Source organism: Centroberyx affinis, unplaced genomic scaffold, assembly GCF_046629955.1.
Source record: "Centroberyx affinis isolate AG114_WGS23_722 - 3 ecotype Tasmania unplaced genomic scaffold, CSIRO-AGI_Caff_v1 ptg004359l_1, whole genome shotgun sequence".
NCBI classification, from domain to species: Eukaryota; Metazoa; Chordata; class Actinopteri; order Beryciformes; family Berycidae; genus Centroberyx; species Centroberyx affinis.
The window spans coordinates 1-18591 of record NW_027282055.1 but is presented as its reverse complement, the minus strand read 5'-3'; the positions used below and the strand labels follow the sequence as shown (position 1 = coordinate 18591).

Below are 18591 nucleotides of genomic sequence, written 5' to 3'. Positions count from 1 at the left end.
GGAGCTCTGTAGTATTTATAGTATTATGTTACATCACCACACCGCCACTTGGTAGCTGTGGCTGTCATTTGATTACCATCACTTGTGTATATGGTAAAGCCCCATATTGGTAGGAAAGGCATGTGACTGAGAATACTATGAAGTGTGAGCAACCTTATATTTTGAAGGAGCCACCGGTGCGTGGCGGTTAGGGTTGATTTAACTGTGGAGAGACATTCAAGGGGAGCGGTGTTTTTTGAGTGTGCGAAATGTGGCAAGAGTGAGTTTGATGATGCCTTTTTTTCTGCCACACAGGCCAGAATTGTCAAGGTCTACACTCACTTTTTGTTCTTTTGGAAGATCTCCCACTGCAGCCCAGGAACTCTGTAGTTCTGTCTGAGCGGTCTTCTTGGTCACTTTAACAAAGGACCTTCTTCCCCATTTGCTCAGTTTGGTCAGACAATATTCTTTCCATTTCCATTGTGCTTTTGTGAACTCCCAACACTTGAGATATTGTTTTGTACCCTTCCCCACACCTATCATGCCTCCTCTGAGTTATTTCTCAGTCATATGTTGTGAGCTTAACTCTGGCCATCTTGTTTTCTTCATGTAAACAAAGGGCAAGAATTTTCTGTAGGTTAGAAAGTTTCTCTCGAACAGTTTAATATCTCTGCCAGGCTTGAAAAACTTTCAGACAACATATTTGGGGATGCAGTTTGAAATTTATTTAAGATTACATTTAAAACAGAATAATTCCGAATTCCGATGTGACCTATAAAATAATATAAACGACTGTGACAGAAGACATATGATTTAAGCACACTGAGCGGTGCAGCTGCAGGCGAGGTGGGCTTCTGCTGTTTCCCTCAGGTCCACACTCTTATTGTAGATGGCGGTCAGATCTTCAGGGCGATTCAGGGTAGAATCTGCAGTGGTGAAGAGAGTAAAACCATTAGAAACTACGAATTCTGCCTCTACATTTTCAAGTTGTGTCTTCATTAAGTCGCTGTGATGCGTTGCAGACTCACCGGCAGGTAGGCAGTGGTAGCCAACGGTGACAGAGGTCGTCTTCACTGGGAAGCAGCCGGGCAGGCAGCGCAGCACGGGCTCAACAGAGTAGCAGTTGGACTCCTGGCCGTGGACGACCATCTGTCTCTCCAGCATCACAGATTCAAGCTTCATGCGGCATTCTGTAACAGACAAGTATGGATAAGTACCTTTTGATATGAATTTGGTAGGAGAGTTGCTTTACTCATGTATGCAGGGATAGCATTTTGTGTGCTCCTGAAATATGTTGATCATCTTGGTTTATTCCATGAAGTTTCAGTTTCTGTAGGTGGCGCTCTTTTCTTTGTCTGTTCAGCCGTGGTGGCTATCGCTGCTCATGCTAACTACCCACTTCTTGTTATTTATTACAAACAAACTGCTGTTACTGCTGCTGGAAACATAAAATGCATCACTCTCTGTGCGGCTGAAGACTTTTCCTGTGAAAGACCTATCCAACACCAGGTGTTTCGAACAGCAAATGTAAAACCTTTCATGAACTGGCAAATGGATATTTATTTATCTGAAAATGCCACTGATTATTACTTTCAAAAATGATGCTGCAGTGAAGGTATAGGGTCTTACCAGAGGTGTCACGGCAGGTCTCGGCAGGGAGAACCCAGGAATGAGAATAGCTGACTGCGTTCTTGGTCAGGCGTCCATTGGGGGTGCGGTACTCCTGTCTGACTTCCCCATCAGCCTTTCCACAGAGTCCACAGGTCTGTCCCTTCATCCAGTCCACAACTTTAACCTGCATGGCAAGACCAAACAGGACATTAGAATCTATTGAATCTATCAAATTTATTAAAGTTTGATAAATCATGGGAGGGAATCCAACAAAATCCCTAGATGCTTGTTAGAAGATCCATAGCTATTTCAACTGTCTACTGTCTCAAACTTGATGATTCCCAGGGGTCAAGCTTTTAAGGATGGAATTGCTCATAATCTATATAGCTACATAGTTTGGGGTACATTTTCAGTAAATTTATCCTCTGTCAAAAAATCAAAAATTATTTGAAGAGTAGTAATTTCATAGATTTGCATATTGCATAGTTTTAGATTATCCATAATTGATTTTACCTTCCATGAGTTCTTATCAAAGTAGACTTCATGAAGGCCATGGCTTGGAGCGTAGACAGAGATGCCTTCACCCTTTGATCTGATCTGGATTTTACCTGGAAGTAAAAAGCAGGTTTATCACAGTACACAGAAATAAAATTTCATCAGGCCTAAGTGTGAACAAGTAATAAGGATAAAGTCAATTGCTGTGGTGATGAAATAAACGTTTGGTCGTCAGTGCCATAATGTTTACTTTAGTATGGTACATTACATATCGCTGGTTTGCTGCAATACAAGATGTTGAGGGTGAAATGAATATTTGTAGAAACCTGTGGGATGCTGGTATGGGAGGTTGTTGATGGGTATTTCCATTCCATTAACCTTCACAATCACATCCGTGTTCTTAGGATACAGGTCAATATCACTAGAAATGAAAGTGTGACATTTTGTTATGGCAACTTGTTCATAAAAAACAAAACTTTTCTTTGTTTTTTAAAATTAAGACTCACATGTCAGCAATTTTCACATTGATATGGTTCTGTTCAATGTGATCTTTCTTCAACAAAACCATGAATTTCAGTTCTTGGGTGCAATCCTGAGCCAGAACTTGGTAGCAAGACAAGGGCATCTCGTTCTTGTATCTCCTGTTGTTGAATGTGGTCAGTGTGTCTTTGACAAAGCTACATTCAGCTGAGAAGAAAGAAAAATTGCATATTTAATCCTTGGCATTTGGTCAAAGATTATTGCCAGATGCATTTTGTATTAAATAATGGGGTCAGCCTTTTATATTACCTGCATTAGCCTTGGCAAGCAAGTAGTGGAATTTGTCAACAAGGTTGTCATCAAAGGGGGTAAGACCACTGAGTTCATCAAGTGGCAGAGAGATGGGAAGACGCAAAGCCAGTTTGTATATGGTTCGCTGTAACCAGAATAATTCACAATAATTAGAGAAAATGTGTAAAAATGTAAACAAAACCTGCTTCATTTATCCTTGAAGGAAATTTGATCATTCATACTTTTGGTGATTTCAAAATGAAGTCAAGGGACTTGTCAGATGTTGCCACCACTGTCAGTGACACCTGCTTCTCACTGTTAACTTCCTTTCCTTCAATCAGGCCAGCCAGGATGGAAGATGGAATATACTCATATGCACTGTAAAATAAATGTAATAAACATCAGAAATTTTATATAGGCTATATTACATATGAGTAGGCTAGAGATAGTATGTATGAGTGTCCATACATCTTTGCATAGTGTCTAAGGGCACTGGGTAGGTGTTCCCAAGCCACTCTCAGGCGGGCTGCAGGGCTTGGACCGACCAGACCAGTCTCGGCTGTGATCATGGTGCCGTATTGCTTGCATTCTGCTCCCCAGCCAATTTTGGCCTATTTAGACAAATGGGATAAGAAGGCAGTTGACTTTTAAGAGTAACCTTTTTACATTGTGCCATAAGATCTATGATGTAAGAAAGAACGATTCTTACTGTAACTTTGTGCTTGCTAAGCAAAGCACCATCAGCACAGAACTTCCAGTTGTCAGCCTCAGCCAAAGCAGCAATAATAAACTGCACTCTGGAAGTAGGCTTGTCCAAGTAGGCAGTTATCTGGTATCCTTGCATCTTGTGGTCACTTCTGACAGCACGGAAGATGATTGCAAAGGTAGGAGCAGCAGTATTGCCCAGGAATTTGTTCTGTGGAAACAGACTGTGTTAACTAATATAAAAACATCCACAAACCCAGAAGAGAGAAGGTTCATTTGAATGCAATTTTACAGTCAAAATGATCAAGTTTCACCTGTTTGTAGATGGCCTCAAAGCTTGAAGCGCTGCTTCTGCTCTTGGAGAGTCTGGCCGCTGAGGTGGCTTGAGAGGCGATAGTCTACAAAAATCATGTACGACGATCAAAGGCCATCATGAGAAACCTGCTGCATAATTTAACGTTTAATGTATTTTTGTATCATTGTCCAAAGTACCCTAGAAACTTACCTGCTTCTTGTGGTTCTTCTGGAATTTATGGTGGTAAATCACATGCTGTTTGGAACAAAACATTATTGTCAGATTCCACCCTTTATATATTGCGACATGAAGAAATTGAACACCAATATTTTTCTATGCAAAGTCAGGTAACCATCCTTAACTATTACCTTTGAGACACGAGCACTGGAGGAGCTGGAGGAGCTGGAAGAGCTGGAACTGGACCTGGAACTGGACCTGGAAGAGCTGCTCACTGATTTAGTGGAGCTAAGTCTGCTGCTGCTGCTACTGCTGCTGCTGCGGCTACTGCTGCTACGAAGTTTACCAGCTGGGGCAGCTGCATCAGTAATCTTGCTGTTGAGACGAGATGAAGAACTGGAGGAGGAAGAAGAGGACCTGGAACGAAGGCTAGAGCGGGAGCTGCTGGAACTGGAGCTGCTGGAACGGGAACTGGCGGAAAGAGAACTGCTGGAGCTGGAGGAAGATCTGGTGCCATTCTTCAGACCAGAAACCAGGATTTTCTTGAGCTTCACCAAGAGTGGTTTTCCCTCAACAATTTCTTCTTCACTCAGGTTGATCTGTTTGATGATCTTCTCTGCAGCCTTTGGTCCAACCTGAATCTCAATCTCCAGTCTCTCAATGACTTCACTTTCAACTGAAAACATGTATTATAAAGTAATGTTATTAATAGTTGCTTTGTGCACACTACTTCTACATAGTGCACAATTTATTGTATTCTCAATACTTGCCTGGTTTTATAGAAAGAGCAACAGAATGGCTTCCAATCAGTTTGTAGAGAGCAGTGTTCCTGATGAAGGCAGCATTCTCAGAGGCAATCTTGACACAAGTCTTCAATCCGATGGTAGTACCTTTAGCACAATACTTCTTCCCAAAGTGAGCTAATTTGGTCTTTACAATGGGCTTGATGTCAGCTGCCTCATGAGAGTAAATCTCAGAGGATTTAGACTAAGCAAAGAAAAAAAAAGATTAATTATATGGTGAATGTAGAATCTTCTGTAACTGTATTAAAAGACGATGTTTAAAACTCACCCAACTACTAGCAATAGAGGAGGCAATCTTTGATGTGAACCTTTCCCTTGAGATGGGTTCCAAGATTTTGGCTGGGATAATTGGAATCATTTTTGCAGCAGCAAGATCCTCAATATTTCTTGTCACAGCAAGAGTTTCAAAACTGTTGAAAGAATAAAGACTTAAGAATGCAGGTTTTACAAGTATACACATTTCGGAAATACCAGAATAAATCTAAAGTGTACATTATGATGAAAAAATGTTAAGCTTACTGCACAGCTGCAAGGTGTTCAGGTGCAGAAACTGGCAGAGCCTCAATCTTGAAGTTGCCTTCGGTGATGTCAAGCCTTGCTGCTATTTTGGCTGGCAGAATAGAGTTGACTTTAGCTCTTGCCATCAAAGCATTCTGGAGTAGAGCAGTATTTACTCCCATCACAGCAAATGTATGCAGAGCAAGACTAGAGGAAGAGGAAATGTATACATTACATTTTATGATATGTAGATATATTTTGTGTTTGTTGTTTTGCACAACTTTAGTGCCAGAAGTCATAGCTACCTTGGTTTGATCTCAGTCTCAAGTTTCATGTCTGTTTTCAGCAGGTGAGCAACATGGAAGGTTTCTGGCAGAGTTGGTGTGGTGGTGGCCTTGACTACCAAAATAAAAATAAAAGCATATGTCACTTATTAGCATAATGTTTTTAACCCACTTAATGCCACAATTAGATGTTATAATGTAACATCCCATTATTACTAATCTTATTGAAGTAAGTAAGTAAGTAAGTAAGTAAAATTGATTTATAAAGCGCTTTTTACAGATGAAAATCACAAAGTGCTGTACAAAACATAGGCAAAATAAAGCAGAATAAATATACATTTTGTGAAATTTTCCAGTGAATATTTATCAACCAAAAGCTTTCCGAAATAAAACTGTCTTCAGTTGCTTTTTAAAAGAGTCCACAGACTCGGCCACACAGAGCGACAAGGGCAAATCGTTCCAGAGTCTGGGGGCAACAGCCTGAAAGGATAGGTCTCCCCGGGTTTTAAAACGGGTCTTTGGGACCTTCAGGAGACTCTGGCCTGAGGACCGAAGGGTGCGACCTGAAGTGTAGGGGCACAACAAGTCCGCAATATACAGGGGGGCCTCACCATGCAGCGCTCGGAAAGTGAGAACCAAGATTTTAAAATCAATGCGAAATTTGACAGGAAGCCAATGAAGACTTGCCAAAACAGGGGTAATGTGGGCTGTTCTGGGCGTTCCTGTCAAAAGTCTAGCAGCAGAGTTATGTACAGTTTGAAGTTTGTTTAGAACGGCCTTATTAAAACAAATAAAAAGAGAATTGCAATAGTCAATGCGAGACGAAATGAAAGCATGGATGATCATTTCAAGGTCAGACTTTGACAACATTTTTCTTATTTTAGAGATATTTCTCAGGTGATAAAAACAGTTTTTGGTCAGCTGACGAGAGTGAGCCTCCAGAGACATGGCCTGATCGAACACAACCCCAAGGTTTCTGAGGCTGGGTTTAACAGACGAACCCAGAGCACCAAGATGGCTTTTGATCTGGGGGATCTTATTGTCAGGAGCAATGATCAGAGTTTCTGTTTTGTTTGAATTTATCTGAAGGTAATTTGAAGAAAGCCAGTTGTTGATGCAAGACACACATTCCAAAAACACAGATAAAAGTGAAACTCTGAGTCATTGAAAGAACAATACAACTGAATGTCATCAGCGTAGAAGTGATAAGACACATTTTTAAAACCGCGAATCAGCTGACCAAGAGGCATCAAGTACATCAAAAACAAAACAGGCCCCAGAACAGAACCTTGGGCAACTCCACAAGACAGGTTTGATACATCGGACATTACATTGTTGATTGCAACATTAAAAGTTCTTCCTTTTATATATGAGGAAAACCACTGGAGGACAGACCCGGAAAACCCCATCTCTGATTTAAGCCGATCAACCAGTATACAGTGATCTACGGTATCAAATGCAGAGGTCAAGTCCAGTAAGACCAAAACTGTGTAGCGACCGGAGTCTGCAGCCATCATTACGTCGCTTGAAACTCTCACCAGAGCAGTTTCAGTGGAGTGCATTTTCCGAAAACCTGATTGATATTTGTCATAGAGATCATGCAGCTCCAAAAATGAAGTTAGCTGATTAGCCACCACTTTTTCCAAGATTTTTGACACAAAGGGAAGTTTTGATATGGGCCTGTAGTTTTTTGGCTCCACAGGATCAAGATTTGGCTTTTTAAGAATGGGATTCACCACAGCATGTTTAAAGTAGCTGGGGACCGAGCCAGATTTAAGTGAAAGATTTATCAATTTGACAACCCAAGGACCGACAACATCAAAAACATTTAGGAAAAGAGATGTGGGCACAATGTCAGCAGGGCTTGATGAGGGTTTCATCTTGCAAACTAAAACCTTCACATCCTGCAGGCTGACAGGAGAGAAGGAGGACCACGAACACAAAGGAGATGGCATAATGCATAAACTCGTTAGGGGAGGATTGATACTAGCCCTGATGTCTTGCACTTTGTTCACAAAGAAGTTTAGGAAGTTATTACAGTCCTCCTGTGTGTACACAGGCACATGAGGAGCTGAAGGTGCAACAAGGTTCTCAATAGTGTCAAACAGGACTTTAGGGTTTTTCTTATTACAAGAAACAAGATTAGAAAAATAAGATGACCGAGCCTGTTTTATCTTTTCATTTAACTCAATTATCATTTCTTTAAGGTGGAGTCTGTGCACCTGTAATTTAGTGGTTTTCCACAGACGCTCAACTTTCCTGCAGCTTCTCCTAAGGCTACAAATGGCTTCATTTATCCACGGACAAGGTTTTTTGTGTGCACCTAAAGTGTTTTTAAGAGGTGCTACAGTGTTCAAAACAGTCAAACAATGGCTATTGAAACTTGTCATAAGTGATTCAACATCGTCACAATTATCAAAGGCAGTGGGGTCAAAAGAGGCAGAAAATGCACTAATTGTTGATTCACTAAGAATGCGTCTCTGCCTTTCCACATTGCAAGTAGAGGGCGCCAACATGAAAGACAAGTTAAATAAAATACAAGAGTGGTCACTTATTTGAAAGTCTTCCACACTCATTTGGTCAATATTTAGACCGAAAGAAAAAAACAAATCTAAAGTGTGACCTTTGACATGAGTAGGGCCAGAAACGTGCTGAATAAAATCAAAGGAGTCCATGAGAGTTAACAGTTCTGCTGCCATAGGACAAGATGGATCATCAATGTGGAGATTAAAATCCCCAAGGATTAACACGCTCTCCAGTTTAATAGTTGATGACAAAAACTCAGTAAACTCATCAAGAAACAACCGGGCAGGACCAGGAGGACGGTACTCTAAAACACAGTGAAAGGAGTGTGCAATTCCAACCTTACACATCTGAAGCTCAAAGGAGTTGAACGAGTCGGTGTCCATCACTCTGCAGCAGAAAGAATCCCGGTAGACAAGCGCCAGTCCGCCTCCACGGCGCGCAAGGCGAGGTGTCCCAAAAACGGAGCAGTCCGGGGGGCACAGCTCTTTAAGATGAACATACTCATTCTCCCGCTGCCAAGTCTCCGTGAGGCACATAAAATTCAATTTCTCCTTTGTGAAAAGGTCGCTCAGGGTAAAAGCCTTGTTCGCAATAGAGCGCGCGTTGAGCAGGGCTATCCTGGTGGGGCGTGTGCGTATTGCGCGCTGGCCTGGCTCCTGGCACGGCGACTGGATGGCATGGTCCACCTGACAGGTAACCACCAGACGCAGGGCACGCTCGTGGGGAGTAGGAATGCGGGCACACCGGGCTGGGAAAATCCGGTCCGAGATGTTCCACGCAGGCGATGATGCACGAGCCGCGTCCCAATCCGACCCACAGCCCGGAACCGGCCTCAAGCACCGCTCTCTCACAGGAGCTCCAAACCCACTCGGCCAAGATTAAAATTCACGGGATCGCCACTTCCTCAGCCTGACCTGAACGCCAGCCCTGGATCCCCGCTTCCTTCTCCTGCTGCGACGCCTGGTTAGCAGCAGGTACTGCGGCGATGACGTGGAGCATTCCAGTTTTGGAGGGAAATACTCTGCGTACCTGGCCCAGGTAACACAAAAGTTTTCCATCTGTCCCTTGATTCGGAACAACGTGTCTCGGCCATATTGAATAACAGCTGCGACAAAGCTACCACTTGACAAGGTTGACACGGCAAAATATATCACAAGAAAAATCACAAATATGCGAGAGAGCAATGCAGCAGAGGCACGGCCAAACACAGGCGCCATCTTGTTTTTTGCATGAAGACAATCACATCGTAAGTCACATTGTACGTTACATTGGTATGCAAAAAGTTACAGTGCCCAGACAAAAAAATCACTATGTATTTTCTTTGTGGGGGTGTACATAGGGATTTATTTGATATAGATTGTATACACTTAGTCTGTTTGTATAGATATGCAGTATATGGTATTTGAATGGAGGTTATTCTGTCTTTTAAAATGTTACTGCATTTGTGATTAGCTTGGGTTTAGTGTCACTGACTGTGTTTTTCTAGGTCTTGTATTTAGATTTAGATGTAATTAGGCGACCTGACCAATGGCCGAGGTAATTATTTTCTCCGTCGTGATTGTTATAGCCTATTAAAGACCTGTCCATGAAAATGTTGGTAAAGGTTTATGCTGTATCAGTTAGGAGTGTGCAGCTACTTTCAAGTACTTAACCCAGCACAAATCCATGGAAAGTAATAATACTCAGTGGATCACACTGATTAAATAGACTGAACTAAACTAAATTAAATGGGACATGCAACAAGCTAAATTGTGGATGTATCGTAGTTTGTAATCCCTTACCTTGAACAGCTGCAGCAGCCACAGCAGCAGTGTAAAGACTGAGCTCCATGGGCAGACCAGCAGCAGTAGGGAAGATGCGTCGTATCTCAGCAGCCAACAAAGGCTTAGCATAATGGAAAGAAATGCCAGATAGCAGAGTCTTCACAGCATTTTTTCCATATGCTTGAGCAGAGGGCCCAGTGACAAACTGCAGGGAAATGAAATAATTTATCATCATGTCGCACAAAACAGTTATAGGCCATTCAATTTTTTGATTTTGAGGTTGAGAGATTGTAATTGAATCATACCGCAATGGCCTGGCTAATCATAGTTTTGTCAATGTTGGCAAAGGCGATTTCTTGTCCAAACAGTTTGATATATACAGACGCCAGAGGCTGGCTGGTAGGCAAAGATCTCCACTCAGACAGCTGTGGAAGGAGGAGATATCATGTAACAATGTGTTTCATCATGTGCTTTCGTTCTTCACTGCAATTGCATGAATTACTTATTGTATTTTTACCTCCAAGTAACTCTATCCTATCCCTATATTTGTGACTTAGTAATGTCTCATTGCTTACAGCTTTGATGACGCGCCTCATCTTGGTGATTCTGTCCACATTCTCACTAACAGCAGGGTTTTTCAGAAGAGCCTCCTGGAGTCCCTCAGTTCTTACTCCAACCTAAGAAAATTACAAATGGTGTTAAAATAATTTGACTTTTTGATTACTGATTTGTGAATATCTTAGATCTTATTTTATTTACCTCAAGAACATCAGCAGCAGCCCCAGCGAAGTAGGCACTAGTTTTAGCCAGAACAGATCTGGGCAAAATCGTAGCAGCATCATTGATGTAGAAAGTGCTGGCAGCAGCACCGAGCATCAAGGGATCTTTATGAAGTTTTTAATGAGGTACAGTTAGTTGATGCTATGGCAAAAATCAAACTTAAGAACTTAACTCCATATATTAGCCTTACTGTTATAGAAATCCATGTGGATGGCTTTGCTGAAACGATAGCTCAGTCTGTCCAGTTTGGGGCTCAGGATTTTGACAGCAACGTTGCAAGCTGCAGCACTGCAATGAAAACATAACAAGTAAATAATCAGTTCACTGAGTTACACTTGATTGATGATGTGTGGGGGTCAGAGAGTGTGCTTACACTGAAGCGTGGATAGCTGCAGTGCTCCTGGTCAGGGACTTCATGTGAGAATAAGTGAAGCTGGCCACCTGCAGATTCTCCTCTGTCTTCAGAAGGTTAGCTAGAGTAGTCACCAGACCCATTGCAGGCCTTGTCTCAAACAGCACAATGCAAGCAAGCATACGGAGCTCTGGGTGAAGAGCCTTGTCCATGAACAGTTGAACAGCCATTTCCTGGATCTAATTACAGGAGAAAATACAGTTAATATAAAATCCTCTGTCAATAGATTATAATATCCTTTGGTATCGGAAATTCACAGACCATTCTGGGCTCCTTCTTTGCGATGTTCCTCATGGCCAGGATGGCATCAGCATGGACTCTCACAGGCAGAGATGCAGCTGCGGTGCCATAGATGGGCAGGACCTTTGTGATAGGCTTAAGACTCATAGGATGGCCAGCGTTACCCAGAACCTTCAGAAGCAGGATGACGTCCTCAATCTCACTCTTGGCAACGGCCTCCACCATAAGATCATGTATGGGCTGTAGGTGGAAATTAGCCATCAATAAGTCTTTTTTAATCCAGAAATGTTCAAAAGCGTTTGAAGCAATATGTAAAATAAACAAGATCATTTCACCTTGATAAGTTCAGCAGGGCAGGTAACCTTTTCAACACAGTGTTTGGCAACCATGGTGCCATAGCCAAGCAAGACAATTTCACGCAGAATGGGGCTTTCCACTATTTTGTGGTTGAGTATCAGGGCCTAGAACAGTACAAAAATCAGAATTGTTTCATACCATCTTTAATCTTATAAGTGGCAAGTAACATGCTGGCTTTCAGATTTACCCACCTCAACAAGCTTGATGGCTTCCAGGTCAGCTGTCACCATGTGCATAGATGCCATCAAAGCCTGTGTTACTTCAGCAAAAGTTGCATCACCTTCCAGGACCTTCTCCTTGATGAATCTCAGAGCAACTGGAGTTCCAATGGCAGGGATGGCTTCCAAGATCCAGTGTCTGAGAAATTAAAAGGGAGTTAAGTAAACTTGTATACAGTCTTTCCATCTTTGTCAAATGTTCAAACACTGAAAATCACCTGAAGGCAGGTCGTGTCTTGTATTGATTCCAGATCATCTCAATATCTTGATAGCGGGCCACACGAAGGAGCTGAATGAGTTCCAAAAACTTCAGAGGGGCATCTTCATGGACCTTCTCCATATTGTGGGTAACCAGATGATTCAGAATCTCCACAATCTAGGAACAGAAGAAATTAAGTCCAAGTTCCTGAATATTGCAGTGATTCACAAATTTCCATGCATGACTTTATTGATCTATACGTTTAAAGCAATCTGAAACAATACCTGAGCCTGTGCATTGTTGATCTTAATGAGCTGAATGGGTGTCTGAAGAAGCTCAGTGGCAAACTCGTACTTAAGGGATCCGTGGTGAAGATACTCTGCCTCAATGGGTACCAATGGGGTCTTTCGAATCTCAAGGAAGACCAAGGATTGTCTTAAAAGTAATGGAGCAAACAATTAATTTGTGGCTTCATAAAATCTAAACACTACCATTGTTTCACATTCAGTATCTATCAACATACTTTGTCTCCATCTGAGCAGCACCGTTCATCTCATTGAATGGTGAGAACTGAATCAGCTCATTAACAGCCGCCTCCAAGATTATAACACCATCAGCAACTGGCTTCAAGATGTAGTTGTATGCTGCAGCTCCCCTTAGGTTCTTTGTATCCTGTGAAGATAAGCCACATAGTTAGTTGCTTTATCACGTGGCATACATTCATGTTTATTTTGAGGACACAAAATTAATTTGAATTTACCTGCTGGCACTTAACACATTTCTCGGTGTACGCCAAGCCAATGTCCTTAATGATCTTCTCTTGGCAGTGGTTCAGATCCCTGGTCTTTGTCAAAAGGATGCGTTCAGCTCTTTCGTCTTCAGTGATGGCATAGAGAGTCTTACACACACCCTGAGCCCCAGCCTAGGAAACAGGAGGAAGTTTACTGGGGAGCTCCAACTTTGTTTTATGGATTTGTAATCATCTTTGAAGGGTTTTGACTAACCTCTTGCAGCTCATAGACATTCTGTGTCTTCTTGATGTTCAACTGAAGGACGTTCAGGATACCTCTGTAGATATTCAACACCATGGGTGAGACTCCCTCAGGGGCGAACATCTTTCCCACAATACCGTGAGCATACTCAAACTTGATGGGAGTCATGAGCTGAGCAGCCAGGACTGAAGTGAGCTTGGTTGCTGGGGTGAAAGCATCCTTTGGCCAAACACCACTGAACTCAAACAGCTCAGGTTCCACAAGCTATATTGTAAAAATGACAGTGTTTAATGCAGGGCGATTTGCATGTAGAAAGTTTGAGTGTTGGTGGAACACGATGTTTGACCTTTACCTTAAGCAGGTAAGTATTTTGGGCAAAGGCACTGATGAGAACTTTGCTGTTGACTTTAAGGCCAGTCCTTGCCAACCCCTCCTCAGGCAGGCCGCCCATGAGCAGTGCCTCATACTTGTACACATAGGTCTTACTGGCAGCAAACTTGGGAGCTGTGAGGACAGTTTAATTCAGTCAGAACTCAGAGTAATTTATGATATCTTGTTGACCACAAATTATAAAATATAAATAATAAAAATTCCCTTTCATTTAGCTTTAGCAGTGGTTAACATTTGCACGTTTGTGTGCCAATTACTAGTGACTATCCCATATATTGCTTGCAAAAACAGGAACTATCCTTTAAGGTTGTATATTATTGCTCTTACCAAAGTTATGATGCTGACCAGCTGAAAGAAAATGACAAAGAAATTAATTGTCCAGCATATAAATGGGAAAACTCCTACATCTAAATTGACATCTTGGGAATTCAGTTGGTAATAAAGTTGTTAGACAGGAGATCCCTCTGCATCGAATAAAGTTATAATAAAGTTAATAAAATTACAGCTGTAACTTGATCCTAAAATACATATAAAGAGAAAAAGGAAAATGATGGACAACAAAAAACAAACCAGAAGAATCAAAATCACTCTTCAATTGTACATAAAAACACTCCCAAAAAATATATATATATATTTTATATAGATGTGTATATATATATAGATGTGTGTATATATATATAATCTAAAATAACAGATAATAATCAGAACTTAAAAATAATAATAAATAACTTTAATAACTTACATAATTATCTGGTCTAATGAATAGGGAAAATCATACTCACCCACAAGGGCCAGAGTCAGGGCGAGCACAACCAGTCTCATGGCTGATGTGGTTGTGATCTCCTCCAGTCTCAAACAAACCTTATAAAGGGAACTTTCTGCTGACGAAGCCCTACAAGCATGTCATGAAGGTATGATGTCAAGTCAACCCTAGCGCATGCCATGGAGAAAGCTGATTGGATAGATTGCTGTTGCACCTTTCTGATTTGAACAAGCTTTGGTTGTTTGGGCCAGGGAGAGCGTCAATCAGTGCATAGAAGGTTAGGGCCACCTGACTTGTTCTGCTCAAATATCAGTCAGTGTTAAGTATCTGTGTCAGATTGTTTGCTGTGTGTCTCGCAATTCGTTTTACAATAATATATATATAAAAAAAATCCTGTACTTCTCCTACACCAATCCTCACCTTAGTTAAAGTAAAAGATAAAGAGTTTCATTGGCATTTTTTTTTCTGGCTGGTGTTATTACTGTTATCATATACTGTATGCTATATTGTATTATGTATCATTTGAGAAATAAGAAGAAAAAAAAACAACAGTGTGTCAAACAACCAATTGTTTCTCCAAAACAATTAACTTTTCAGGAATGAATAACAAACTTTTCTTTTTTTTCAAACTCGCTATCGTTCATTGACTTGTAACAAAGAGTGTTGTATAGTTTTCATGGGCGCCAGGGTCATAAGACATAAATCTTTAATTAAAGCAAAAAAAGAAATGAAAACATGCCAAAATTGGAGTTACAAGGTCTCAACAGAAATTAATTTTGGTTTAGTTCATATCCATCATACTTTATACCCATGGGAAATGTACTGTAGGTGTTTGCTTAGTTGTTTTTGTTCCGCTATATTTATTATAATGCTATAATATGATTTTTGTAAGCTATATTTAGAGCCCGTGGAAGTATGTGGCATCTCTCCATCATATTGTTGAAATGGAGTTTCAAAGTTCAAATAACAGGGCACAATGACTATGGCTGTTTGCTCACTTTATCTGTATTTATATGGTCGGGGTGACCATAGTTGACATGACATTTCAGCATGTTTGTTCTTGAAGGTGTTTCAGATGTGAAATGGAAGTGACCATTAGGCCCAGAAAGAAAGGCTTTATTCATAACAGCCTGTAACCTATAAAATTGATAGTGGGTTAAAAAAAAAGTAATTCAGCAAAATTGTAACAATAATAATAATAATGATAATAATAATAATAATAATGCATTTTATTTGTACTGCACTTTTCATTCATAGTGAATCTCAAAGTGCTACAGAGTTAAAAACAAAAATAAAAACAAAGAAACAAACAAAAAAAAAGATTGCTAACAAAAGTTAACACGAAAAAGCCTTCCTGAAAAAAAAAGTTTTTAGGCCTGTCTTAAAAATACTAAGAGAACATAAAGTTTTTACTATGGATCCATGATATATTTTTTTTAAATATATAAACCAGCGTCCCTCATAAAGAAGCAGATAAACTTCCTGTGTTTAATTTAGCCAGTTTTCATCTCTATACAGTGGTCCTACACCATTTAGTTTGCCTTTTTTATACTTTCAACCTATAGTAAACCATAAGCTATGTTTTTTTTCCGACGTTCTAAGACATCTACAAATGTCAGAAAAAACAAATTTATAAAGAAAAAGACTAATACTAAGACTAATAGTGGCATACTTCTGCTACCCAAATGTCTCAAAGCAGGTCTTCTGTGCAGGCTTGTTAACAGTAAATTATTTCCACTGGCACATCATATCAGCAAATACTGCTGATGGTCCTCCTCAGTCGTTCCTCTCTCCCCAGCCAATCCATTATTTGTAAAGGAAAAGTCTCTCATGTATTGGACAACATATGATAGGCCACTGATAATTGTCTTCATTAAATTATGATCTGTACATATTCAAAACTAAGCCAGACAGTAAAAATATTTAAAAATATACTGGGGTGGGCAAGCAAAAGGAGAATTTTGCTATATAGCGATCAATTAAGTATCACATTCAGAGACACATTCCACACTTGTAGTACTTGTAGTAGTAATATACTGTACATATGAAAGGCAAATTGCACCCTTTTTCATCGATTTTGTGGGGTATAAAACTTAAAATCTATTTAACATCAACTGTAACAAAATTGTAAAGTTCCCTTTGACCAGTTAACATTTTCCTGCTTGTGACTCTCCTGATTTCATTTTTACTTCAAATGTTTAAGTTTCAAAATTCTTAACATATTTTAAGTGTATAAATCTCATTGATAATTGTTAAATCGCTATACTGTATTATATACCGATATATAGTTCCAGGTATGGCATCGGAAGTATTTGCATGAATAATGCATGAGTATGAATAATTATCTGAACAGTAAGGCATAGTTATTTAAAACAAGTTTTTGTGTTCTGAATATAATCCTTACAACTTCTCCCAATCTAGCACACTATGTACAGTATATACAATAAAAACTTATTTTATTATTATTCAGTCTAGTCTTTCAGACTAATTTTGATGGCTGGTGAGAAAATTCCAGTGATTGTTGAAAGTTTAATGAGAGACGGTCTGCAATAACATTGAAACTCTCCTGTAGGGAATGAAGTATAACTACCTCTTTCTGTGAGACATTTATAGTATTCTCACCTTTTATCATAATTAATCTTAAGTATATCAGATGGTTGGGTCATGTTATGTCTATCTGCTCAACATTATTAGAATTGATTTTAAGATTTTACTGATTACTTTTAAAGCACGGAAAGGTCTAGCCCCTAGCTATATTGCTGACCTTTTAACTCTTTATGAGCCAGAACGCTGCCTTCGATCCTCAGACAAGGCCCTTTTGGTTGTTCCACAGTCTAGGCTCAAGACTAAAGGTGCGCTTTCTCTATTAGGGCGCCTAGACTTTGGAATGACCTGCCTGAGGAAATTAGGCTAGCTAAATCAGTTTCATCTTTTAAATCCCTTCTAAAAACACACTTATATAAATGTGATTCACTCCCTATCCACTGCCGTTCGGGAGTTTGGATTCACTGAGGGGTCTTAGTGTTTCCTGGGGAAGGCTGGTGCTTCTGTTCGCTGGGGTGGCATTGAACTGGTCGGGGAGTGCAGCCGGGGCATTGATGGTGTTGCGGACTGCTGCCTCTGTCTTCGGGTGGCTGTTCTGTTCTTTGGACTTTCTGTTCATCGGGAGACCTCCGTCTTTGCTGGCCTTGGGCGTTCTGGCCGTTGGGCTTTCGGGATTCTCGGCCGGGGTTTCGCCGCGCGCTTCCTGCGGCGCTTGCCATGGATGCGATTGGCTTGGGGGGCGTTTCTCGCGGGCCGTGCGTTCGGGCTGTTTCCCGTGGGGGCTCGATGGGGTTTGGATCGGGCGGTTTCGCTGGTCGGTCTGTCGGAGGCGGTGCTCGTCTCTCCTGACTCGGCGGTTGGTTGTTGTTTTGGGGGATGGGGGCTGTTTCCGTGCGTTGGGTTGCCGGGATGCTGGGGATTTCATGCTGGGGTGTGCGCCTATGTGTGGCGGTCTTCGGTGTCTTGGCGGTCTTGCGTTTGGGGTGGCTTTCGTCTCTCGGGGCGGTGATCGGCTGGCGGGTTTGTGGAGACGGGTGCTGTCTCTGGTGGGTTGGCCGGCGCAGTTGCCCGGTCTGGGTCCTGTCGGGCTTTTGTGGGGGGGGGCTTGATCGTGGGGTCCGTGGGTGATGCCCTGTGGGCGGGTTGCACCGGTGGCGGATCCTGCGGGGGGCGTGGTGCGGGGCTTCGCGGGGTGTCCTGGGGGCGTGGCGGCTGGAGTGCCTGGAGTCTGCGGGGCTGTCACTGCTGCGCATGGGGGGTTCTTTGATGGGCGGGGGGTTTGGGGAGTGGAGCAGTCGTTTCTCGGCTGTATTTCTGATCGGTTTGGTGCTGCCCTGGTGGATTGGGGTATCGGTCTCTTTCGGGGGCATGGAGGGTTCTCGCTGGCTCCGGACTCTTGAACGGTAGTGTAGCCTACTTGTACCTGTATGTCCATTTTATTGCCTTTTTGTGTTTTGGCACACACTTTTATTTAAAGTTCCATCTGTTTTTAATTGTATCTCTGTTTGTTTGTTTGTTTATTTTTAGTTGCACCTGTTTATCTCTTGTATTACCTTTTATTCCTATTTTTTATCATTTCTTTTCAGCACACACTTTTATGTAAAGTTCGATCTGTTTTTAATTGTATCTCTGTTTGTTTGTGTGTTTTTAGTTGTACCTGTCTACCTCATATATTACCTTTTATGCCTATTTTTTTTTATTGCTGCTTTTGGATTTTATTGTATGTAAAGCACTTTGTAAACATTGTTTTTAGAAAAGTGCTATACAAATAAAGTTATTATTATTATTA

The 18591-nt window shown here is 41.3% G+C and overlaps 1 protein-coding gene across 1 annotated transcript; it reads right to left on the bottom strand.

The window, feature by feature from the left end:
• Window positions 1-792: 792 nt before the first annotated feature.
• Window positions 793-14317, bottom strand: LOC139664694 (vitellogenin-like). The gene is made up of 33 exons (XM_071543620.1): window positions 14278-14317; window positions 13823-13843; window positions 13458-13609; window positions 13118-13369; window positions 12874-13035; window positions 12637-12785; window positions 12398-12548; window positions 12133-12290; window positions 11888-12053; window positions 11675-11800; window positions 11361-11579; window positions 11061-11278; window positions 10878-10975; window positions 10667-10791; window positions 10483-10584; window positions 10213-10332; window positions 9926-10112; window positions 5640-5733; window positions 5356-5541; window positions 5105-5246; window positions 4804-5020; window positions 4178-4709; window positions 3876-3927; window positions 3566-3772; window positions 3285-3467; window positions 3099-3224; window positions 2875-3001; window positions 2592-2772; window positions 2412-2506; window positions 2104-2198; window positions 1609-1774; window positions 1008-1169; window positions 793-905 (listed from the first exon to the last, which is right to left on the bottom strand). The coding sequence occupies exons 1-33, from the start codon at window positions 14315-14317 to the stop codon at window positions 793-795; spliced, it is 5124 nt and encodes a 1707-aa protein (XP_071399721.1).
• Between the last annotated feature and the right edge of the window lie 4274 nt (window positions 14318-18591).

Coding starts and splice junctions, on each gene's coding strand:
- LOC139664694 (XM_071543620.1), bottom strand. CDS start 14,317: ATGAGACTGGTTGTGCTCGCCCTGACTCTGGCCCTTGTGG. Junction 3,928..4,177: donor TTGCATAGAAAAATATTGGT/GTTCAATTTCTT, acceptor CTCAGCGGCCAG/ACTCTCCAAGAGCAGAAGCA. Junction 3,468..3,565: donor TTAGCAAGCACAAAGTTACA/GTAAGAATCGTT, acceptor TTGTCTAAATAG/GCCAAAATTGGCTGGGGAGC.